General features: G+C 40.3%; 1 protein-coding gene across 1 annotated transcript in view; it reads right to left on the reverse strand.

Moving 5' to 3' along the window:
• Mctp1 (multiple C2 and transmembrane domain containing 1) overlaps positions 1 to 26,083 on the reverse strand; it is an 865,685-nt gene that overhangs the window by 310,887 nt on the left and 528,715 nt on the right. The window contains exon 3 of the mRNA XM_032897068.1: positions 16,907 to 17,049. Within this exon, the coding sequence (XP_032752959.1) occupies positions 16,907 to 17,049 (143 nt within the window). The remainder of the gene's footprint in view (positions 1 to 16,906; positions 17,050 to 26,083) is intronic.

Genomic DNA, 26,083 nt, shown 5'->3' on the forward strand with positions numbered 1-26,083 from the left:
CCAATATAAAAGAAAATAACAGAAACAACAACAAAAATAAATACAACAAAAATATTCATAAATACAAGAAAAGGGCCAGAAAACATCTTGAACAAAATCATAGAAGAAAACTTCCTTAATCTAAAGAAAGAATGAATGTACAAGAAGCCTATAGAATATGAAATAGATTTGATCAGAAAAGAAATTCTTCCCATCCCATAATCAAAATGTTAAATACAGAGCAAAGAAAGAATATTAAAAGCAGTAAGAGAAAAAGGCCAAGTAACATATGAAGGCATTCCTATCAGAACTACACCAGACCTCTCAACAGAGACTCTAAAATCCTGAAGATCTTGGACAGATGTCATGCAGATCCTAAGAGCACACAAAAGGCAGCCCCAGCTACTATACCCAGCAAAACTCAATCACCATAAATAGAGAAACCAAGAAAATCCATGACAGAACCAAATTTAAACAATATTTTCCCACTAATCCAGCCCTACAGAAGATAATTGAAGTTCCCTCCAACACAAAGAGAGAAACTACACCCACAAAAACACAATCATCTCACAACAAACCAAAAAGGAGAGAATCAGACCAACATAATACATAAACATAAACTAACAATAAAAATAATAGGAAAGAACAATCACTATTCCTTAATAACCAAATATCATTGGTCTTTAATATCTCTCAACATCAATGGACTGAATTCCTTAATAAAAAGACATAGGCTAACAGACTAGAAATGTAAACAAGACCCAGGAAACATATCTCAATGACAAGACAGATACTACCTAAGAGTGAAAGGCTAGAAAAAAAATTTCAAGCAAATGGTCCCAAGAAACAAGCTGGGGAAATCATTCTAATATCTAATAAAATAGACTTTCAACCAAAAGTTATCAAGAGATAGGGAAGGACACTACATACACATCAAAGGAAAAATCCAGCAAAATGATCTCTCAATTCTGAACATTTATGCCCCAAGTGCAAGGACACCCACATTTGTAAAAGAAGCATTACTAAAGCTCAAAATACACATTGAATCACACAAAATTGCTGGGAGCCAAGCCCACTTATATACCCTATTTCAGGAATGTTCTCAGGAATGTTTCAGGCCTACTTATACACCCTCTGTTTCTGAGAAACCTAGCCAGTTATCCGTTCTTATCAGTACATCTGCAACTTGTGGTTCATGGTCACAGGAACTGAAAGAACAATGGGAGGGTGGTGACAGTGATGAATTGGTCTTAGGCCTTGTGTGGCTTTCCTGCTTGCTTGTCTTTATAAGCCACTGCCTTGAAATAAAGTTTGAGAGCTTGATCAGACTACGACTTGCTCTCCTTCTTCGTGTCTCCTGTCTCCCATTCTTTCACCCCTCCTAGGTTCCCACTGAACCCCTGCAGGCTGGGGCAACTGGCGCCCAGGTGTGGGGTCTGGGTATGGGAGGAGGGGGTGTCCGACTGAGCCTTGCTTGCCCATGGACGTCTTCCTCTCATAATATCACTGCTTCCCTGAGGATGCAAGGGAAGATCCGCACTGTGATCACTGTAGTCACACACTGTGAGTCCGATTCAGGTAAGGTAAGACTGAGCAACACAATCATGGGACAGGCATTGAGCAAGCATGACTTATTGTTAAAAGGTCTTAAGGAGTCCCTCAAAGTACGAGTAACTAGGGTTAAGAAAAAGGATCTTGCTAAATTCTTTATATTCCTTGATGATGTTTGTCCTTGGTTTCCCCAATAGGGAATTATTGATGAAAAAGGTGGACCAGAATGGGAGACTGTCTGAAAGACTTTTATAGGACATTTAGCCCAGAAAGGGTCCCTGTTCAAGCCTTTTCCTACGGTAACTTAATTAATGAAGTACTTAGGGTTTATAAGACATGGCCAGATATTCAAGAGGTACTTAATGAGGGAGAAAAGGTCCTACAGCGCCATTCTCAGGATCCTTCAGTCTGTGATTCTGTCTCCATCGCCATCCCGGAAGTGCCCTCCTCCCCTACAACCCCTCCCTCCATCCGCCAGCCAGCGGAGTCTGAGCAAGCATCAGGGGAAGGTTTCTGCTCCTAATATTTACCCCTCCTTGACTGAGTTGAAAGCCCCAGTCTGCAGCAAACCCAATGAGGCCCTCCCCCTAGGGGATTTATCGTCCCTAGCAGAAGCAGCTGCAAAATATAATAATCCTGATTGGCCACCCTTAAATACTGCCCCCTCTGGGCCACCCCGCTATGCCATTGCTCCTCCATTTTGCACTCCCATTTTTGATCTTGACTCAGATATTGCCAACGCCACTGAAAATGCTAAAACAAAACTTTACCAGGAAGTAGCCTCCCTTAAAGATTTACTCTTAAAGGAAAGGGAACACCTTAACCTACTGAGGGAATTGCAGCTTTGGATCTTGAGCTGACCGGGTTGATCCCTGAGCCCATCCCTCTTAAAATTGAGACCAAAGAAAAATCCTAAAATTGAAACAAAGGAAAAAATCCCCTAAAACCCTTCAAGCGTTCCCAGTCATACGGATCAAAATAATACCCCTCCCCCCCCCAGCTCCAAGGAACGGCCAGAGAGGACAATGCTTCCCAATCAGGGAGAGAAGCCCTCCTCAGCTGATGAAGCCTTGGATAATGAGAATGAGGTTTCAGGAGATTCAGATGAGGAAAAGGAAGAGGATAGACACCAACAATATCACCGCCTCGGGTTTAAACACATAAGAGAATTAAAGACGGTGTGGTGTCTTTATTCATTTTATCCATAAATGAAACCCTGAGTGACCGATGGCCTACACCCAATGATTAGTATCTTGTGGCATGGGCCGCCTTGTCAGGCAGTGGTTTATGTTCTCTGGAAAACTGAATTTGTTGAAAACTGTAGAGAAAAAGCAATCCGCAATTCCAAAAGCAAAACCTCCAAAACTTGGACCAAGGATAAGCTTCTAGGTCACAGACCTTATGACACAAATGAGAAACAGGCTAAGTTTCCTCCTGGCTTCTTAGGTCAGATACAAAACGCTGGTTTTTAAGGCCTGGAAGTAACTGCCCCCTAAGGGGTCGGCAACTACCTCCCTGGCCAAAATATGACAGGGTCCAGACGAGCGCTACAGGAGTTTCATCAGCCATCTCACAGATACGCTGAAAGGCTTGTTGCCTGAGACAACAATGAAAATGAACTCATTAAACATTGTGCTTTCAAAAATGTAAGCCCTGCCTGTCAAGCCGCCATTCGGCCCCACTGTAGTGGCAAGGACATTTCAGGCTATATCAAACTCTGTGCGGGCATCAGTTCAGCTCATACCGAACTAGCTATTGGAGCTAAACTTAAAAGACTTTACCCTGGATAGTCACCCAAACACTTGCTTCAATTGCAAACAGCCAGGCCACTTCTCCAGAGAATGCAGGGCCCGGAGGGCTGAACACCCATCTCCCTCTTCCCTGTATCCTCGATGCAAAAGAGGCAGACATTGGGCAACTGAGTGCCATTCTAAAACAGATGCCCAGGGTAACAGCCTTCCCCCAAGGCAGAAAAACTCCCAGAGGGGCCAGCCTCTGGCCCCAAACTGGAGACAAACCCCTGGGGCCATCAGGTTTGTTCCCCAAATACCCAACCCTCTGACTCAACTAACTGAAGAGTTGCCTCCCTCCATTGAACAACCACAGGCAGTGTAGGATTGGACCTCTGTTCTACCACCAGCTCAATATTAACACCTGAGATGGGAATTCAAATCTTACCTACAGGACTTTTTGGCTCGCTGCCCCCTGACAACTTTGGCCTCCTTCTTGGTCATGCCAGTCTAACCCACCAGGGTCTGAATATTTTCCCCCGAATAATTGACAATGATTATACAGGAGAAATAAAGATTTTGGCCTCCTCTACTCTTGGTCCCCTAACCATAAGTTCAGGACAGAGAATCGCTTAATTACTTTTGATCCCCCTTATTCACCCTGACTCAAATGTTCAACAAAAATCCAGGACTACTGTCAATTTCGACTCCTCAGATGCTTATTGGGTCCAACAGATTATTCAAAACCAACCCCTCCTTAAACTAAAATTAGATGGAAGGAGTTTTGAAGGACTTATAGATACTGGAGCAGATGCTACAGTAATTTCAGAGAAATCTTGTCCTTTCTCCTGGCCCCTTACTGCTTCTATGACTCACCTTAAAAGCATCAGGCAGACCACCAACACCCAACAAAGTTCCAAGGTCCTTACATGGACAGATGAGGAAGGTAATACCAGCATTGTCCAACCTTATGCTGTGTCTGGCTTACCAGTTAACCTTTGGGGTAGGGATGTTCTCTCCCAATTAAATCTCCTTATGTGTATCCCAAATGAAACTGTGTCCCATCAAATGCTAAAACAAGGCTTCTGCCCCAGACAAGGACTTGGAAAACATTCACAAGGTATAAGAGAACCTAGTCAGGTGAATGAAAAGGTGGATCATTTGGGTTTGGGTGCACCAAATTTACCCTAATGGTCATTGACGCTCCTGTACCCCATGTAGATAAAATCACTTGGAAATCTAATGATGCTATGTGGGTTGATCAATGGCCATTGACTTCAGAGAAAATTGGCCATGGCTGTGGCGTTAGTACACGAACAGCTTGCCTCCGGCCGCCTTGAGCCTACTACCTGTCCTTGGAACACTCCCATCTTTGTTGTCAAGAAAAAATCAGGCAGGTGGAAGATTTTACAAGATTCGAGAGAGACTAATAAAACTATGCTTACTGTGGGAGCCTTGCAACCAGGTTTGCCTACACCTGTGGCCATTCCTGCTAGGTACTATAAAATAGTGATAGACCTTAAAGATTGTATTTTTGTTTGTTTGTTTGTTTGTTTGTTTTTACCATCCCTTTAGACCCTGAAGATAGAGAACATTTTGCATTCAGTCTACCCGTGAAAATTTTAAAGGTCCATTTCTCCCTTTCACTGGAAGGTTCTGCCTCAGAGCATGGTCAATAGCCCCCACCTTATGCCAAAGATTTGTGTCTCAGGTCATTGATCCATTTAGGGTACTATGGTCTCCATTTACATAATTCATTATATGGATGACATCCTCCTGGTAGGAACCAATGGTTCTTTATTGCTTTGCTGTTGCCAGCAGCTTTCACAAAAATTGACCACTAAAGGCCTTCAGATTGCCCCTGATAAAATTCAGTTAAAAGATTCCTATTTTTACTTGGGGGTTTGAACTTCATCATCAAAAGATTATAACACAAAATGTCCAGCTTAAGACTAGCCACTTAAAATCCCTAAATGATTTTCAAAAACTTTTGGGAGACCCTATCTTAAACTCACCATGGGGGAACTTAAGGGAGACCCTAATCCTTTTCCCATTGATCCTTGACCTCTGTGGCAGCCAATGCCATGCAAATTGTTGAATGGGATATTTCAAGTCAGTTTTTCTATAATAAACCCCTCCTCCTTATTATCTGCGCCTTTCCCACTGGGGTGTTTTGTCAAAAAAAGACCCCCTTTTGTGGACACATCTTCTTGTTTCTCTCACTAAAGTCCTTATCCCTTATACCTCCTTGGTTGCTAAACTTATCCTCTTGGGGCAAGGACAAAGTAGCCAGTTCTTTGGCAAGGATCCTGATAAGCTGATCTTGCCCTACTCTAAGGACCAGATAGACTGGCTTATGTAGACTACCAATGAGTGGCCTGTGGTTTGTTCATCCTTTTCAGGAATTATTGATAATCATTATCCTGCTGATAAATTGCTTCAATTTGCAAAGATTCATCCCTTCATTTTTCAAAGGATCACATCTCCTCAACCTTTGACAGAGGCATGCCTGTGTTTACAGATGGCTCCTCTACTGGAAATGTAGCTTATGTCATTGATGGACAGACCACCTCAATTCAGTAATCCTTCAGTTCTGCACAACTTGTAGAACTCATGCAGTAGTTAAAGTATTTCAAATAATGATAAATCACCCTTTTAATTTATAAACAGAGAGTGCTTACATTGCCCAGTCTGCCCCACTCCTTGAGATGGTCCCTTATATTAAGCCCTGCAGGAATGCCATTCCCTTATTTTGACGATTTCAGAAATTGATTACTTCCAGATGTCATCCTTTCTTCATTGGACACCTCCATGGTCATTCAGACCTCCCTGGCCCTCTCTCTAAGGGAAATGCTTGTGCTGATGCTGCTCACCCATTTGGCCTTCCCTGTCTCTATTGACTGCATTGCACAAGCCCAAGAGAGGCACTCATTATATCACTTAAATGCTTGGACACTTCAACAACTATTTAGAATTACCCGAGAACAGGCATGTCAGATTGTTAAACAGTGCCCAGCTTGTGTCACGTTGTTGCCTAACCCTCATTTAGGGGTCAACCCCAGGGGCCTGATCCCAAATGAGATATAGCAGATGGATATTACCCATGTGCCTGAATTTGGACATCTTAAATATCTTCATGTGATAATAGACACCTTTAGTGGATTTATTTTTGCCAGCCTACACACTGGAGAAGCCTCAAAAAATGTTATAGCCCATGTCCTAAATTGCCTTTCAGTTATGGGTAAACCTAAGATTATAAAAACAGACAATGGTCCTCGTTATACATGAAAAAATTTTCAAGAGTTCTGCCACTGACTACAGTTTAAGCATGTTACTGGCATCCCTTATAATCTTCAAGGACAGGGCATTATTGAATGAGCTCACCAAACACTCAAAAACACTCTCATCAAGTCAAAAAGGGGTGACCTATACCCCATGAAAGGATTCCCCCAAAATATTCTTCGTCATGCATTATTTTTTCTTAATTTTCTAAACCTGGATATATGGCAGATCTGTTGCTGATCACCTCTGGCACCCAGAAGCAAATAAAACTTATGCCATGGCTATGTAAAAGGACTTTTAAGTAGAATGGCTCTGACCTAGCTCTCATCTGGGACCAAGGATCAGTGTGCCTATTTGATACCAAAACAGGGGCAGCTAGATGGCTGCCGGAGAGACTGGTTAAACAAAGAGATACCCCTAACAGATCTAAACCCTTTACAACAACAGCTACTGATGATTGATAATCCAGGGGAAAAGATCTCCCTGAGATACCCTCTCTTTTTCTTTCACAGCAGAAGATAAAAATGAAGGTGTTGCTCATCCTTGGATTGCTGCTGGCGGTAGGAAGAGTTAGAACCAGTTTCGACCAGCTGATTGACAAACATCAACTCTTGATTACAGTGTATGATAAACCCTGTGATTGTGGAGGGGGCAACCAGATCTCCCCTATCTGATCCTATACCTGCTCTGTTGATTGTGGAGATAAAAATGCCTTCTTAGCCTTTTATGATACTCCTCCTGGGGGAAAGTCTCAGAAATAGATCTGTGTGAGCAAACCTAAAGCCCTGCCTGTCCTGCTGAACGGACAGTATCCCAGTAATTGTTCCTTTGTTCATCAGATGTGTGCCAGCTGTTAGTCTACTTTACCATACGCTCTAGAGACAGCTAGCCTTATTTCATAACCACCCCTTTTAGGTCCTGGAAGGGTTCATTTGGAGTAGACTGGACCTCAAATACTTAAGTAATTGGCCGAAATCCAACTCTAGTAGTATGCCCAAGAGTCTTGCCTCAAGCTGGTTGGACAGCCAACTTGTTGGCCACAAACCACCCCTATTTATGTCTCAGAAAGTGGTCCTACTGACCAGGTCAGGGAGTTACAAGTCCAACAGAAAATTCAGGCCCAGATTGATAGTCTCCTTCCTCCCCACCACCATCTCCCACTCTTATTACCAAAATCCAGAGGCATTAATTTAGACCCCCAGACCACTGAGATTCTTGTTGCTACTCATGCCACCTTAAATGTTTCCAATCCTTTTGTGGTCAGTGATTGTTGGCTGTGCCTTGCACTGGGTTCTTCCTGGCCCCTTGTGATACCCTTGCTTAATGACTCCATAATCCTTCCCTCTCAAGACAGTTGTAGCTATTCAAGGCCTTTTAAGGCCTTACCAAGTGGTTTTAATGTGTCTACCTGTCTTTTTAGCCCTTTTAGAAATAATTCCTTTGATGTTGATATTGGTCTAGCTATGTTTGCTTCAAGCAGTAAGTATTATTAATACTTCTGCTTCTAGCTGCTCTCGCAAAGGTAGGGGTGGAAATAATATGGCATATTACTGTCTTCCCAAAATTTGGACTGGGTCCTGCTTTTCAGCCATACTCTTGCCAGATGTTGAGATTATACCATGGGATGAGCCTATCCCCTTTCCCAGCATTGACATGTTTGTCCCCAGACATAAAACAGCTGTTCAATTTACCCCCCTTTTAATTGGTTGGGAATATCTGCAGTGTTTCCTACCAGCACTGCTGGTGTGGGAATGGCAACAGATATTTATAACAAGCTGTCCCAACAATTGATTGATGACATCAATATGATCTATCAGTCAGTAAAGGATCTTCAAGATCAAGTTGACTCCCTGGTGGAAGTCATCCTCTAAAATAGATGAGGTCTTGATTTACTAACTGCAGATAAGGGAGGTATCTGCTTGGTTTTACAGGAAAAATGTTGCTTCTATACAAATAAGTCTGGAATCGTCTGAGACCGGATCAAAAAACACCAAGAAGACCTAGAAAAGAGATGTCAAGAACTCTTCACCAACCCCATGTAGAGTGCCTGGAATGGAGTCTTCCCTTCCTTGGGCCATTGTTTGTCCTGCTTATATTACTGTTATTGGGACCCCTTCTCTTTAACAAACTTATGAGCTTTATTAGACAGAAGATTGACTCCCTGGAATCCAAACCTCTACAAATTCATTATCACAGACTTGATTTGGCTGACAGAGACCTGACTGAGCCCTATGATGATCTGCCTCCTTTAGGAGCAGCATAAAACTCAGATTTGTGTTTGCTTGTACCAGTGTGGGTACCTGCAAGGGGTGCAAGACTAAATACTGCAAGGGGAGGACCCTGCTGTCTGTCTCTGAGTCCCCTGAGAAGTAAACCTACATAGAGCTTGGTGTTAATCTCTCACTTGGTCAGATTTCACAGATAAGACTTCTGTCAAGATCACTAAGACAAAAATTCCTCTCCTCCCCCAAAAGACACCAATTCTGCACAAAGTGCTCGAAGGATCAGGTCAATGCTTCCCCCCTCTAGTTAATGCCCATTTATCCTCATAATGCAAGCATCCCTGGCTGCTTACTGGCCTCATAAAAACAGTCAAAAAAGGGAGGAGGTCCAAGAGCCAAGCCCACTTATATACCCTTTGGTTCAGAAATGTTCTCAGGAATGTTTCAGGCCCACTTATACATCCCCTGTTTCTGGGAAACCTAGCCAGTTATCTGTTCTTATCAGTATCCCTGCAACTTGTGGTTTATGGTCACAGGAACTAAAAGAACAATGGGATGGTGGTGACAGTGATGAATTGGTCTTGGACCTAGTGTGGCTTTCCCACTTGCTTGTCTTTATAAGCCACTGCCTTGAAATAAAGTTTGAGAACTTGAACAGACTACGACTTGCTCTCCTTCTTTGCATCTCCTGTCCCTTATTCTTTTATCCCCTCCTCAGGTTCCCACTTATCCCCCGCAGGCCAGGGCACAAAATAATAGTGGGAGACTTCAATACCCTACTCTCACCAATAGACAAATACTGAAGATGGAAACTAAACAGAGACACAGTGAAACTAACAGAAGTTATGAACCAAATGGATCTAACAGATATCTATAGAACATTTCACCCTAAAGCAAAAGAATATAACTTTATCTCAGTATCTCATGATACTTTTCTCCAAAATTGACCGTAACAAAACAAGCCTCAACAGATAAAAGAAGAATGAAAGTTTCATTCTATCAGATCACCACAGAATGAGACTGTTCTTCAATAATAACAAAAACACCAGAAAGCCCACATACTCATGGAAATGAATAAACTCTCTACTCAATGATAACTTGGTCAGGGATGAAATAAAGAAATTAAAGACTTTCTAGAATTTAAAGAAAATGAAGGCTCATCATACCCAAACTTATGGGACACAATGAAAGCAGCGGTAAGCAAAAAATTCATAGCATTGGGTACCTTCATAAAAAAGTTGGAGAGACCCTACACTAGCAACTTAATAGCACATCTGAGAGCTCTATAACAGAAAGAAGCAAACACATCCAAGAATAGACAGTAGGAAATAACCAAACTCAGGGCTGAAATCAACCAATTAGAAACAAAGAGAAACATACAAAAAAATAAACAAAACTAAGAGGTTGTTCTTTGAGAAAACCAACAAGTTAGGTAAACCCTTAGTCAAACTGAAAAGGGGCACAGAGACAGTATTTATATTAACAAAATCAGAAATGAAAAGGGAAACATAACAACAGAAACTAAGGAAATTCAAAAAACATCAGATCCTACTATAAAAGTCAATATTTAATAAAAATGGAAAATCCAGATGAAATGGATGACTTTCTAGACAGATACCAGCTTCCAAAGTTAAATAAGGACCAGATAAATGATCAGGATGATATTTTCTAGTTTTATTCACTTGTCTAAGAATTTTATGAAGTCATTATTTTTAATGGTTGAGTAGAACTCCATTGTATAACATGTCTACCACATTTTCTGTATCCATTCTTCTGTTGAAGGACATCTTGGTTCTTTCCAGCTTCTGGCTATTATAAATAAGGCTGCTATGAACATAGTGGAGCATGTGTCCTTATTGTCTGTTGGAGCACCTTTTGGGTGTATGCCCAGGAGTGGTATGGCTGGGTCCTCAGGTGGTACTATGTCCAATTTTCTGAGGAACCCCCAGACTGATTTCCAGAGTGGTTGTACCAGCTTGTAATCATACCAACAGTGGGGGAGTGTTCCTCTTTCTCCACATCCTCACCAGCATCTGCTGTCACCTGAGTTTTTGATCTTAGGTATTCTGACTGTAAGAGGTGGAATCTCAGGGTTGTTTGATTTGCATTTCCTGGATGAATAAGGATGTTGAACATTTCTTTAGGTGTTTCTCAGTCATTTGAGAATTCTTTGTTTAGGTCTGTACCCTATTTGTAATAGGATTATTTGGTTTTCTGGGGTCTAACTTCTTAAATTCTTTGTATATATTAGATATTAGCTCTTTATCGGATGTAGGATTGGTAAAGATCTTTTCCCAATCTGTTGGGTGCCATTTTGTCCTATTGACAGTGTCCTTTGCTTCACAGAAGCTTTGCAGTTTTATGAGGTGCCATTTGTCCATTCTTGATCTTAGAGCATAAGCCACTGGTGTTCTGTTCAGGAAAATTTCCCCTGTGCCTATGTGTTCAAGGCTCTTCCCTACAGTCTCTTCTGTTAGTTTCAGAGCATCTGGTTTTATGTGGAGGTATTTGATCCACTTAGACTAGAGCTCTGTACAAGGAGATAAGGATGGGATGATCTGCATTATTCTCCATGCTGACCTTCAGGTGAACCAGCACCATTTGTTGAAAATGCTACATTTTCCCCACTGGATGGTTTTAGCTCCTTTGTCAAAGTTCAAGTGACCATAGGTGTGTAGGTTCATTTCTGGATCTTCAATTCTGTTCCATTGATCTACCTGCCTGTATCTGTACCAATACAAGGCAGTTTATATCAGGATTGGTCTACAATACAACTTGAGGTCAGGGATTGTGATTACCCCAGAAATTCTTTTATTGTTGAAGATAGTTTTCTCTATCTTTGGTTTTTTGTTATTCGAAATGAATTTGTAAATTGCTCTTTCTAATTCTATGAAGAATTGAGTTGGAGTTTTGATGGGGATTGCATTAATGCTTTTGGCAAGATGACTATTTTTACTATAATAATCCCACCAATCCATGAGCATGGGAGGTGTTTCCATCTTCTGAGATCTTCTTCAAATTCTTTCTTCAGAGACTTGAAGTTCTTTTCATACAGTTCTTTTCCTTGCTTGGTTAGAATCACACTTTTATGTTATTTCTGACTATTATGAATGGTGTTGTTTTCCTAATTTCTTTCTCAGCCTGTTTATCCTTTGAGTAGAGGAAGGCTACTGATTTGTTTGAGTTAATTTTATATTCTCCACTTTGCTGAAGTTGTTTATCAGTTTAGGAATTTTCTGGTGGAATTTTTGGGGTCACTTAAGTATACTATCCTATCATCTGCAAATAGTGATACTTTGACTTCTTCCTTTCCAATTTGTATCCCTTTGACCTCTACTGGATTTTGTTGTGTGATAATACTATGACCACATTTGGGGAGAGAAAAGCTTTATTTCAGTTACTTTTTTACATCTCAATTTGTTGCTTAGGGAGGTCAGGTCTGAACTGAAGCAGAAACCATGGAAGGAAGTTGCTCAGTGATGCTGCTCTCTCCCTTACATAGACCAATCTGCTTCACTTAATACTATCCAGAGTAGGTTGGTCCTTCTCAAAACAAAACAATCATCTATCAAGACAATTCCTCACAAACATTGGTACTGACAATCTAGTTGGGGAAATTTCAGAGGTGGTTTCCTCTTCTAGATGGTGTGAAGGTGACATGGAGAGAATCAACTAAAAGTCATACATTAAAGATCTGTGTGGGAGGGAAATGGACACCTACTAAACCACTATATGAGACTTAGGGCTCATGTGGTAGGAATGACAATTTAGAGAAAGTAATGCTTTAAAGTCTCTGGTGGCAAAAGTAGAGAAAGGATTGCACAACAAATAGACATCCAGAACACAGGCACAGCAAAAAAAAATATGCATCTAGAAATAGACTAAAGGGAATCTGGGTACCAAAATAAAATTAGGAAATATGGCTTTTTCAATGGCTCAGGTTGTAATTCTTTTTTTTTTTTTCTTTTTTTCGGAGCTGGGGACTGAACCCAGGGCCTTGTGCTTGCTAGGCAAGCGCTCTACCGCTGAGCTAAATCCCCAACCCCTCAGGTTGTAATTCTTTAAGTTCCTTAAGAACATCTTTAATTTTTGACTTTCTATAACTAAATAAGATGAGAGAAAAGCCTCTTTATATCATATCTGGAGATAATAAACTACTTTTGCCTAACCCCTTTTATCATTGCCCTTTTCATTAGTAAAAGAAAGGAGTTGGCTTGTAACTAGGAGTGATACATCTTAAAACAGCATAATTTATTTTCATCTCAGTGCCCCTGATAAACTATTTATTTTTTGAAAATGTAAGAGACAAAAAGGTGAGACACCCATACCACCCCTCTATGCAAGGTGGAGTAGCTGAAGCCACTGTGATGATCAAGTAATGATGGAGTGATGGGAAATACAGAAAACAGAATTGTGTGCCTGCTCTGCAGAGAGGTGGAACCAGAGATGGGATGCCAGTGTTGGGTAAGAGAGAGGGCTGAAGTTCACATGTTGAGCAGTAGGGTCAGTAGAATAGTATACAACATCCTGGAGCTTATGAAGACACAGACTCACCCTCTTGAACATGCCTGGCTGCTATAGGATCACTCTGGCTTTGAACAAGGCCAGAGGAAACATACACTTTCTGGATTGGACCTCCTCAAAGGACTACAGTGGTCTGTAATGCCATTAGAAGCTATGTTGGAGTCTGTGGTCCAAGTTACTGCCCTAGGCCACAATGAAGTCTGAGATCCACATGGACTTAGTCTGTGGCACTGCCTAATGCCTTCGTGATATCCTCAGGCTTTGCTGCCTCCAGTGGCCATTTTGATGTGAGTAACATGTGTAGCCACGTGATGTTATAACGAGGCCTAAGATCTGTGCAGCTGCCAAAGGCCATGAGTGGGAGTGGGTAGGGGGTCCAGATAAAAACAAAGGCTATGTTGATATATATAGCCCATGTTACAACTAAAGGCAATGTAGATGTCTGTGGTCTAGGCTGCTTCCTGAGCTGGCCTCAACCCTCACTAGTAAGAGCCTGCTGGAGGCCCAGCTGACCAACCCAGTGCTTTGAGTTGGCCCACTCCAATATCTACCCCATCTATAAGCTGCAAGAGTGCTTGAAGGGGCAGTGCTGAGGGGTCATAGCTGAAGGATCTTCATGACCTTGGCCAACAGCAGGATACCCAAGAGAAGTCTTGGCAAGGGTCCAATATTAACTGTGTAGCAAAGGCTAGAAACCTTAAACCAGACTAACTACTTATTGTAATGAACATTTTCAAGTAATGGTGCTTGACAAAAGGAATAGTGTGGGGCACAGGGCAGCTCCAATGCCACTATGCAGAACAGATTTGTAATGGAGAAACAGAAAAGACAGAGAAGCTGAATGGTAAGTGCATGGTAGAATTGGAGATGCAACACTGTGCAGGTATGAGAGGTTTATAGAGAGGTCGGCGAGATTTTTTTTTTTTTTTTAATTTTTAATTTTTTTTTTTTGGTGTGTTGTGGGGGTGGTGGTGGGGGTTGCTAAAGGGCTATCCTGGAACATGGAAGATGGTTGTCAGTAAAATGCTTATCATATAAGCACAAGATCCTAATTTCAGATCCTTAAAGGCTGTGTGGAGAAAAAGCTGGTGCACCTTGCCTGGGCAACACAGTGGATCTAGCCCTGATGGTGAAGGCCCAAATGAGCCAGACCTCAGGGCGTGAGAGCAGGTAGAGCTGCCCTAGTCCCTCAAAAACTGCTGCACTTAGGAAAGTAGAATAGCTGGAAGGAGATCTGATAAGGATCCAATATTGATGGTGTCACAGAAGCCAGAGATCTCTAACCAGATTAATGACTTCATTGCAATGAACAGTAGCAAGAGAAGGTGTGTGGACAGAGAGATGTACTGTGGGACACAATGTGACACACTACATATTCTACGATGAGATGTTTTCTGTGCTTTGTGGTGTGTGTGTGTGTGTGTGTGTGTGTGTGTGTGTGTGTGTGTGTGTGTGTGTGTGTGTGTGTGTGTGTGTGTGTGTGTGTGTGTGTGTGTGTGTGTGTGTGTGTGTGTGTGTGTGTGTGTGTGTGTGTGTGTGTGTGTGTGTGTGTGTGTGTGTGTGTGTGTGTGTGTGTGTGTGTGTGTGTGTGTGTGTTTTATTTGTGAAGGGAGGCTGCAAGGGTGAAGGTTGGGACAGGGAGATGATGGGGACTGGGGTACATGATTCAAAACTCACAAAGAATAAATAAAACATTTTTTAAAAGTTGGAGAGCAAATGAACAACATGCTGGTTGCCACATGAATCATCTGCAAACATTCACGGACTTGACACCCATACTTATATATACATATGAACCCCATAATTTCCTTTTAACAAAATTTGGCTTAATTCTTCTTGATTGGCCTAAACTGAAACTTCAATAGATGTCCACAGACTACATGACTCCAGAAAAACATGAGTGGGGCTCTGAAGACTATAGGGCACACAGATATATATACTCCTAAAATAAATTAATCAACTATCTTTAAATAAAGAAAAAGTAAAACCTCTCCCAAATGATTCGATATTGTAGAATGAACAAATAGTAAGTTTCCTTATTATACAATGGATTTCTTTGCAGTTGCTAGTTTCTTGATAGCTTTTTGCCCCATAAGGTTTCTTCTTATACTTAACATGTTCAGTATTCTCCTCCAGTGCTAAGGCTTTGGTTTTGTTGCTGTTGTTATTTAGAGACAGGCCTTTGCAATCACCCTTGATAGCCTAGAGCTTACTACGGAAACAAGTCTGGCCTCAAGTTTGAAGTGATGCTTCTATTCCACCTCCCAAGTGCTGCCACACACACCAATCCCAGTGTCTTGCCTACGGACCTTCCCCCCCACCCCCCCACCCCCCGCTCACTTACATGGACTGTTTCTAAGGCCCAGTGATTCTATTACCTTTATTGTAGTTCATACATGGTCTCCTGAGCTGGAGCAGAAGAAGATTCCTCATTCTGTCCTTACCAGATCTCATTTATTGGAAGGCATAGGCCTTTTTGATACCATTACAGACCATAAGTTTCTTTCCTTTTTATTAATTTGATTTTATTTGTTTATTTATTTGCTATCCTATTGGATGTGTACCTGCTTATGCGTGTTTATGTGGATAGAGCACACATGCACATATTTGTATCTGTATAGGCCAAAGGTTGATGTCAGGAAGCATCTTCTTCAATTTCTCTCTACTGTATGTATGTGTGTATGTATGTATGTATGTATGTATGTATATATGTATATATGTATGTGCATAGGTATTTATTCTGTCCATCCATCTGTATCTACGTATGTGTTTGAGATATGTTTTTTTCATTGCACCTGAAGCTTGATGTTTTAGCTAGATTGACTGGCCATTGAGCTCTGGAGATCTGCCTGTCTCTATCCTCATGCACTAGGATGATAAATGCATGTAGCCACTTCTGGCTTTTTATGTGGGGGCTGGAGACCCTATTTAAAGTCATCTTGCTTGGAGAACAAGTGCTGAGTTTCATTTAAAGCAAAGTAGTCTTGTTTGTTTTTGTTGTTTCTGTTTGTTTCTTAAGTGCTTTCCTTTATCATCTACTACCAAGGAGCCTCAGAAGCTTTCTCAGAATAATGGTCTTTAGATACAACCATGGACAGTAGGCCAGAGCTGGTAGGTATAGAAGATGGCATATCTTTTGGGTTAACTGGTGCCAACATTGCTAGATTTTGGTTAGTAAAAAAATGTTATACTAGTGGGTGAATTTATCCTGTGGTGAGAAGAGAAAGGCTCAGACCTTATAACTTGTGGACTCCACAAGAAAAATTTAAAAGCCACAATTAAACAAAAAGACAGAATAAAAACCAAAAATGGTGACTTCCTTCATGCTAGACTATTTAGAAACATATTATGCTTTCTTGTGCTCCCAAACTACAATAGATCAGTTGACAGCACAAATCAGGAGATGTATTTCAAGTCTTCCTAAATGTCTACCCACAGAAATATTTCAAATTGATGTGCCTGCCCTCTCCACTTACCGTTCCTTCTCATCTTAGATGAAAACTGTTAGTAGTAGTCGTTGGAAAAATGTCTCTTCAGAGATGTGAGAAACAATCATTAACAAACAAAGATTTCTGTGTCTGTTGGATTTCATAGCAGAAAAGCAAAGAAATGGCTTACCTTGATATACAGTGGCTCTCTAAGATGGTCAATGAGCACGCAAGCTTTTTCCTCCCACACAGGATTTAGGTTCTTGTGGATAATTTTACTTCTAAAAACTTCTTTTCTTCCAATTTTAAACTTCACATATGGATCACTTGTCCCTGTTGAAGAGACACATGATCCATATCAGCCATGCCTCTCAGAGGAATTAAAGGCAAATAAATGAATGGAGACATATCTATCCCACAGGAAAGAGAGATTTCCCTAAGTATTGAAGTAAGACTAAATCATCACCATGGTACTACTTTACTTTCCATGCACAATCCTGCAAACTGGCCTTGGCTTTTTTTGGAACAAGATTGGATTCCTGGTGGCAGAACTAATTTCCATTGGACAGGAATTGATAGTCCTGTACCCCATCTCAGTAAGATAGAAGACCTCACCATAGTTTTATTTTTCCCTTCCCTAACTGCAGTGGATAAGAATGCTGAACACATTTTCCCATATATGTACTGTCTAGTTGCAGGTGAAGTGTTGAGAATTTTCTATCCTTTTCATTAAAACTCCCTTGACTGAGTTGATTTTTGTTTTTTTAAAGTTATTTGGATTTAGTTCTGTCTGTCTGTCTGTCTGTCTATTCCGAAATCAAGATCATATGTAAGTAGCAAAGATTTTCCTCCCATTTTACAGACTGTCTTTCTATTATTTTCTTGTTCCTCTGATGTGAGCATTTAAACATCATGTAATCCCAGCTGTCAACTCTTGGCTTGTATTTGTATTTGACCACAAGATATAATCATTTGTTTTTTAATGTAAATAAATATTGGTCTAATAATATGGTATGATATTAAACTATATTATTTAGGGGAGTAAATACAACAAAATGTTAAAAGTTAAAATGGCTATTACTAATACTAATTATCTACTGAGGACCCAGAGAGGTATAGGCACTGCAGCACATATTTGAAGGACTATTAAAATCCAGTCAACAAAACAACTAGGATCTGGAGAGATATCTCAGTGGTTAAGAACACTAGTTGGACTTGCAGAAAATCCCAGCATCCACATGGTGGCTCACGACCATCTGCAATTCTAGTTCCAGAGGCTCCAATGTCATCCTCTGGCTTTTGTAAATACTGTGCACACATACAATACATGTATGCAAGCATAACTGTCATATATACACATGATAAAATGAAATCTTAAAAAATTAAAACCCACCAGTAATCAGACAAACAAAATAACTAAATGAGCAACAACCGAGGAGACAATGATTACGATATTTTAATATCATAATGTCTGACCAGCTCTCTAGCCTTCTTAGTACTTAAGTCTGCATGAGCTCTCCCCTAAAGCAGGCTATGCTCATCAGCTCTCCGCTGCCAACAGGCTGCACTTTGCCGTGTCATGAATAGTGGTCACTTTCAGTTGCTCATCAACAAGCCACCTAGGTCATAATATGACTCAGTTCTGTTAACTCAGAGATTCTGAGCTACAAGACTCAGATCTAGCACAGTGGAACATCTTACTTCTGCTTTAAGATGTCTGTGTCTGGATGATTCAATGTCCAGAAGTGAGAAATATCTATCTGAATTTAAGATACTTTGAATATGGCTTGTCCCAAACAAAACCAATATCAATTCAATTTCTATTGTGAGGCTTTAAAAAGGTGAAAATTTTTAAGATTTGTTTAAAATTTTTATTGGATATTTTATACACTTACCTTTCAAACGTTATCCCCTTTCCCAGTTTCCCCTCCAGAACCCCCTATCCCATCCTCCCTCCTCCTGCTTCTATGAGGGTGCTTCCCCATCCACCTGCTTACTCCCACCAACCTGTCTTGACATTTCCCTACACTGGGGCATTGAGCTTTCCCAGGACCATGGGCCTCTCCTCCCATTGATGCCTGACAAGGCCATCCTCTGCTACATGTGCGGCTGGAGCCATGGGTATCTCCATGTGTACTCTTTGGTTGGTGGTTTAGTCATTGGAAGCTCTGAGGGGTCTGGCTGGTTGATATTGTTGTTCTTACTATAGGTTGCAAACCCCTTCAACTCCTTCAGTCCTTTCTCTAACTCCTCTTGCTCACTCTGATGGTTGGCTGCAAGAATCTGCCTCTGTAATTATCAGGCTCAGGTAGAACCCCTGAGAAGACTGCTATATCAGGCTCCTGCCAGCCAGCACTTCTTGGCATCCACAGAAGTATCTGGGTTGGGTGGGGCACTGTCTGGAAGGCCTTTCATTCAGACTCTGCTCCAAACATTGTACCAAATTTCTTCTCTTGAGTATTTTAGTCCCCCTTCTAAGAAAGACCAAAGCATCCACAATTTGGTCTTCTTTCTTCTTGAGTACCATATAGTCTGTGATTGGTTTCTTGGGTATTCCTAGTTTTTGGACTAATATCTACTTATCAGTGAGTGCATACCATATGTGTTCTTTTGTAACTGGGTTACCTCACTCAGGATGATATTTTCTAGTTCCATTCATTGCCTAAGAATTTTATGAAGTCATTGTTTTCGATAGCTCAGTAGAATTCCATTGTGTAAATGTACCACATTCTCTGTATCCATTTCTCCGTTGAAGGACAGCTGGGTTCTTTCCAGCTTCTGGCTATTATAAATGAGGCTGCTTTAAACAGAGTGGAGCATGCATCTTTGTCATATGTTGGGGCATCATTTGGGTGAATGCACAAGAGTGGTATAGCTGGGTCCTCAGGTAGTGCAATGTCCAGTTTTCTGAGGAAACCCCAGACTGATTTCCAGAGTGGTTGTACCTGTCTGCAATCCCACCAACAATGGAGGAGTGTTTTTCTTTCTTTACAACCTTACCAGCACCTGTTGTCGCCTGAGATTTGATCTTTGTCACTGTGATTGTCATGAGATAGAATCTCAAGGTTGTTTTGATTTGCATTTCCCTTATAATTAAGGATGTTGAACATTTATTTAGGTACTTCTTAGCCATTTAGGCAATTCTCAGCTGAGAATTTTTTGTTTAGCTCTGTATACCATTTTTCGATAGGGATGCTCAAGTCACTGGAGTCTAACGTCTTGAGATCTTTGTATATATTGGATATTAGCCCTCTATTGGATGTAGGATTGATAAAGATTTTTTTTTCCCAATCTCTTGGTTGTCATTTTGTCCCATTGACAGTGCCTTACAAAAGCTTGGCAATTTTATAAGGTTCCCTTTCCCAATTGCTGATCTTAGAGCATAAGCCATTGGTGTTTTGTTCAGGAAAGTTTTTCCTATGCCCATGTGTTTCAGGCTCTTCCCCATTTTCTCTTCTATTAGCTTCAGTGTATCTGGTTTTATGTGGAGGTCTTTGATCCACTTGGACTTAAGCTTTGTACAAGAAAATAAGAATGAGTCAATTTGCATTTTACATGATGACCTCCAGTTGAACCAGCACTATTTGTTGAAAATGCTGCTTTTTTCCATGGATGGTTGTAGAACCTTTGTCAAAGATCAAGTAACCATAGTTTTGTGGGTTCATTTCTGGGTCCCCAATCCTATTCCATTGATCTACCTGCCTATCTGTGTACCAATACCATACAGTTTTTTCACTATTGCTCTGTAATACAGACTGAGGTCAGGGATGGTGATTCCTCCAAAAGTTGTTTTTCTCTATCTTGGGTTTTTTGTTATTCCAAATGAATTTGCAAATTGCTCTTTCTAACTCTATGAAGAATTGAGTTGAAATTTTGATGGGGGTTGCATTGATTCTGTAGATTGCTTTTGGCAAAAGATGGCCATTTTTACTATATTAATCCTACCAATCCATGAGCATGGGAGATCTTTCCATCTTCTAAGATCTTCAATTTCTTTCTTCAGAGACTTGAAGTTCTTGTCATACAGTTTTCCACTTGTTTGGTTAGAGTCACTCCAAGGTATTTTATCTTTGACTATTGTAAAGGGTGTCATTTCCCTAATTTTTTTTCTCAGCCTGTTTAACCTTTGAATGGAGGAAGGCTACTGGTTTGTTTGGGTTAATTTTTATATCCAGTTACTTTACTGAAATTGTTTGTCAGGTTTAGGAGTTCTCTGTTGAAATTTTTGGGGTCACTTTAAGTATACTATCATATCATCTGCAAGTAGTGATATTTTGACTTCTTCCTTTCCAGTTGTATTTGTTTGACCTCTTTTTGTTGTGTAATTGCTCTGGCTAGGACTTTGAGTACTATATTGAATAGGTAGGGAGAGAGTGGGCAGCTTTGTCTAGTCCTTGATTTTAGTGGGATTGCTTCAAGTATCTCTCCATTTAGTTTGATGCTGGCTGCTGATTTACTGTATATTGCTTTACTATGATTAGGTATGGGTATTGAATTCCTGACCTTTCCAAAACTTTTATCATGAAGGGGTGTTGAGTTTTGTCAAATGCAGTCTCAGGATCTAATGAAATGATCAAGTGGTCATTTTCTTTGAGTTTGCTTATATAGTGGATTACATTGATGGATTTCTATAGATTGAACCATCCCTGCATCTCAGGGATGGAGCCTACTTGATCATGATGGATGATCACTTTGATGTGTTCTTGGATTTGGTTTGCAAGAATTTTATTGAGTATTTTTGCATGATATTCATAAGTAAAATTGGTCTGAACTTCTCTTTTTTGTTGGGTCTTTCTGTGGTTTAGGAATAAGCATAATTGTGGCTTCATAGAACGATTTCGGTAGTGTTCCTTCTGTTTATATTTTGTGGAATAGTATGAAGGGTATTGGTTTTGGGTCTTCTTTGAAGGTCTGATAGAATTCTGCGCTAAAGTTATCTGGTCCTGGGCAGTTTTTGGCAGGGGGCGGGGACTGGGAGCCTTTTAATGACTGCTTCTATTTCTTTTAGGGGTTATAGAACTGTTTAGATGGTTTAATTGATCTTGATTGAACTTTGGTACCTGGTATCTGTCTAGAAAATTGCCCATTTCATCCAGATTTCCCAGTTATGTTGAATATAGGCTTTTGCAGTAGGATCTGATAATCTTTATTTCCTCAGTTTCTGTCGTTATGTCTCCCTTTTCATTTCTGATTTTGTTAATTTGGATTCTCTCTCTGTGCCCTCTGGTTAATCTGGCTAAGAGTTTATCTATCTTGTTGATTTTCTCAAAGAACTAGCTCCTGGTTTTGTTATTCTTTGTATAGTCTATTGTTTTTACTCGGTTGATATCAGCTCTGAGTTTGACTATTTCCTGCCTTCTACTCCTCTTGGGTTTATTTGCTTTTTTTGTTCTAGAGTTTTCAGGTGTGCTGTCAAGCTGCTAGTCTATGCTCTCTCCACTTTATTTTTGGAGGCACTTAGAGCTATGAATTTTTCTCTTAGCACGGCTTCTATTGTGTCCCATAAGTTTGGATATGTTGTGCCTTCATTGTCATTAAACTCTAAAAAGTCCTTAATTTCTTTCTTTATTTCTTCCTTGACCAAGTTATCATCAAGTAGAGCATTGTTCAGCTTCTATGTGTATTTGGGCTTTCTGTTGTTTTTGTTGTTGTTGAAGACCAGCCTTAGTCTCTGGTGATCTGGTAGGATACATGGGATTATTTCAATCTTTCTGAATATTTTGAGGCCTGTTTTGTGACTGATTGTATGGTCAATTTTGGAGAAGGTACCATGAGGTGCTGAGAAGAAGGTAGATTCTTTTGTTTTAGGTTTAAATGTTCTTCAGATATTTATTAACTCCATTTAGTTCATAAATTCTGTTAGTTTCACTGTTTCTCTGTTTAGTTTCTGTCTCCATGCCATTGATGAGATTGGCCTGTTAAAGTCTCCCACTATTATTGTGTGAGGTATAATATGTGCTTTCAGCTTTAGTAAAGTTTCTTTTATGAATGTGGTTGCCCTTCCATTTGGAGCATAGATGTTCAGAATTGAGAGTTCATCTTGGTAGAATTTTCCTTTGACTAGTATCTTTGTTAATAGTTTTGGTTGAAAGTTGGTTTTATTTAATATTAGAATGGCTACTCCAGCTTGTGTCTTGGGACAATTTGTTAGACTCTGAGGTAGTGTACCTTTCACTCAGAGGTAGTGTCTGTCTTTGTTACTGAGGTGTTCCTGTATGAAGCAAAATGCTTGGTCCTGCTTATGTATCCAGTAATTTAGTTTATTGAGAATTGAGCCCATAGATGTTAAGAGGTATTAAGGAAAAGTGATTGTTGCTTTCTTTTATTTTTGTTGTTGGAGGTACAATTATGTTTATTATCTTATTTTTGGTTTTTTGAAAGAAGATTACTTTCTTGCTTTTTTTCTAGATTGTACTTTCTCCCCTCATGTTGTAGTTTTTCATATATTATCCTGTGTAGGGCTGGATTTGTGGAATGATATTGTGTAAATTTGGTTTTGTCATGGAATATCTTGGTTATCCATCTGTGTTTATTGAGAGTTTTGCTGGGTATAGTAGTCTGGGTTGACACTTTTGCTCTCTTAGGATTTGTATGAGATCTTCCCAGATCTTCTGGATTCTATCCCTAGTGAGAAGTCTGGCATAATTCTGATAGTTCTGCTTTTATATGTTAATTGACCCTTTTCCCTTACTGCTTTTAATATTCTTTCTTTGTTTTGTGCATCAGGTGTTTTAATTATTATGCGACAGGAGAGCTTTCTTTTCTGGTCCAGTCTATTTGGAGTTCTGTAGGCTTCTTGTATGTTTAAGGGCATCTCTTTCTTTAGGTTAGGTAAGTTTTCTTCTATAATTTTGTTGAATATATTTACTGGCCCTTTTAGTTGGGAATTTTCGCTCTCTTTTATACCCATTATCCTTAGGTTTAATTTTCTCACTGTGTCCTGGATTTCCTGGATGTTTTGTGTTAGTGCCTTTTTGCATTTTACATTTTCATGAATGGTTGTGTCAATGTTTTTTATGATACTTTCTGCCCCAAGATTCTTTCTTCTATCTCTTTCATTCTGTTGGTGATTCTTGCATTTATGATTCCTGATCTCTTTCCAAAGTTTTCTATCTCTAGATTGTCTCCCTTTGTAATTTTTTTTTTTTGAAATCAGCAAGAGGGTTTATTGTACACAGGATACACAGGTACCTGCGGGTGTCTCAGTCAGCTCGGAAGGACTGGTGCACCCAGTAAGACCGGGGATGGGTTTTTATAGGGCTCTGGGGAGAAGAAGTCTTTGTAATTTTTTATTGTCTCTATTTCCATTTTTAGATCCTGGATGGTTTTGTCCAATTCCTTCACCTGTTTGGTTGTGTTTTCCTGAAATTCTTTAACTGATTTTTGTGTTTCCTCTTTAGGCATTTCTTCCTGTTTACCTGTGTTCTCCTGTATTTTTTTTAAGGGAGTTATTTATGTCCTTCTTAAAATCCTCTATCGTCATCGTGAGATGTAATTTTAAATCTGAATCTCGCTTTTCTTATGTGTTGGGGTTTCCAGGACTTGTTGTAGTGAAAGAACTGTGTTCTGATGATGCCACATAGTTGTGATTTCTGTTTTTAGGTTCTTGAGCTTACCTCTTGCCCTCTGGTTATCTCTGGTGTTAATTGGTCTTGCTGTCTCTGACTGCAGACATGTACCTATGAGCTTGTGATCTTAGGTGTTCTGGGGAACTGTACCATAGGGTTCACTAGAGGGTACGGATGGAGGCTAGAAGGATGTTGTCCCCAGTTCCTCTGGGTTTCCTGTGCCCTGTGGTCTCCTGGTAGGTTAGGGTTTGGCCAGTTATTGAAGCAGAAGTGTTTGTTTCACCAATGAACTTAGAAGTGACAGCACCCCCTGAGAGTCCAGCTCTCTCTGGGTGGTATTTGGGCCCAGAGAGCTGTGCCACTGCTAACTCTGGGTGCAGATGAAGATGGTAAGCAAGATATTTATTTTATACGTTCATGTGTATATGTGCATTTGTGTATAATGATATATGTATATATGTGATTTATGTAGGAACTTGTATATATGCATTCATGTGTGCATGTATGTGCCAAGGCACAAGTATGCAGATTAGAATAACTTGTGGGTGTTCGTTTTGCTTTCTACCTTGCTTGAGATAGGGTCTTTTTGTTGTTTGGTCATGTGTATGCCAGGATAGCTTGCCCAGGATTCTTTTGCCCCATCTTCTAGTTCATCTCAGGGACCCTGTGGTTACAGGTGAATGGTGCTGTGGGTTCTGGGGATTGCAACTCTGGTCTTCACCTACTGAGAATCTTCCTAGCCCTGCTAGTCTTTAGAGGAGGGGGACTTTAAGAGGTTATCAGATAAGGCCATCATGACAGAGAAGTATCAACGTTCAAAGCTGCCAGTGTAGAAGTCTATGCTTTCATACACATTATCCAAGGTGAAAACTCTGGCTGCTACTGTGTAGTTTACATGGCCTTGGCATTGTATTCAGTTTGACTAAACTTTATACAGATTTGTTAGTTTTATAGCTCTCTGACTTCCTTTTCCAGCAAGGGTTCACTTTAGGAAAGTTGCAATTCTTCATCTACTCCCTTAAGATGCAAGTTTTCTTTCTTTTTAATTTTAGTGTGGGTGTGTGTGGGGAGGTGTGTATGTGGAGGTCAGAAGATATGCCTATAGAATTGGCTCTTTCTTCCCACCTTGGTGTGAGTTCTAGGGACAGTCACCAGGTTTGTATGACAAGCACCTACACCAGCTGAGCTATCTTGCTGGCTTAAGAAGCACATTTCTTCCTAGTCTCCCTGAGTCCTAGCAATCCAGGAAATTTTGCCTGGAGAAACAGAGTGTCATTTCTTTGTAATGTGATCAAGAAGTCATAAGGCCAACTGCCAAGTGAAAAGGTGTTGAGCATCATTATTATTGGTGAAATTAAAATAAAAATTACCTGGACATAGGAAAACTGGTTGCTACTGAAATGACAAAAACTAACAACTGCTGGCAAGGATGTGGTCAAAGGATCCTTTGCACATTGTTGGTAGGCATTTGCATAGCCATTATGGAAAATAGTGTAGTAATGGTTCAAAAATTAAATAGACTCAGTTAGTAACTAACCTGCTTATTTTGCAATAATTTCTCAGAGTTCAGCCCTTGAGAAATTTCATTTAAAAAGCCATGTATAGCAGTTTATAATTCCAAAATGGGAGAAACACAGAACAGCAAGTCCCTGGAGCATACTTGACAGCCAATTTAACCTATTGGTCCCAAGCCTCAAAAATGATGGAGACAGAACTTGAGGAATAATAACTGAAGTTGTCCTGTAGCCTACACCCCCCCACACTCACACAAACTATCACATGATCCATCAGTCCCTCTG

The sequence above is a fragment of the Rattus rattus genome, chromosome 3 (assembly GCF_011064425.1).
Source record: "Rattus rattus isolate New Zealand chromosome 3, Rrattus_CSIRO_v1, whole genome shotgun sequence".
Classification (NCBI taxonomy): domain Eukaryota; kingdom Metazoa; phylum Chordata; class Mammalia; order Rodentia; family Muridae; genus Rattus; species Rattus rattus.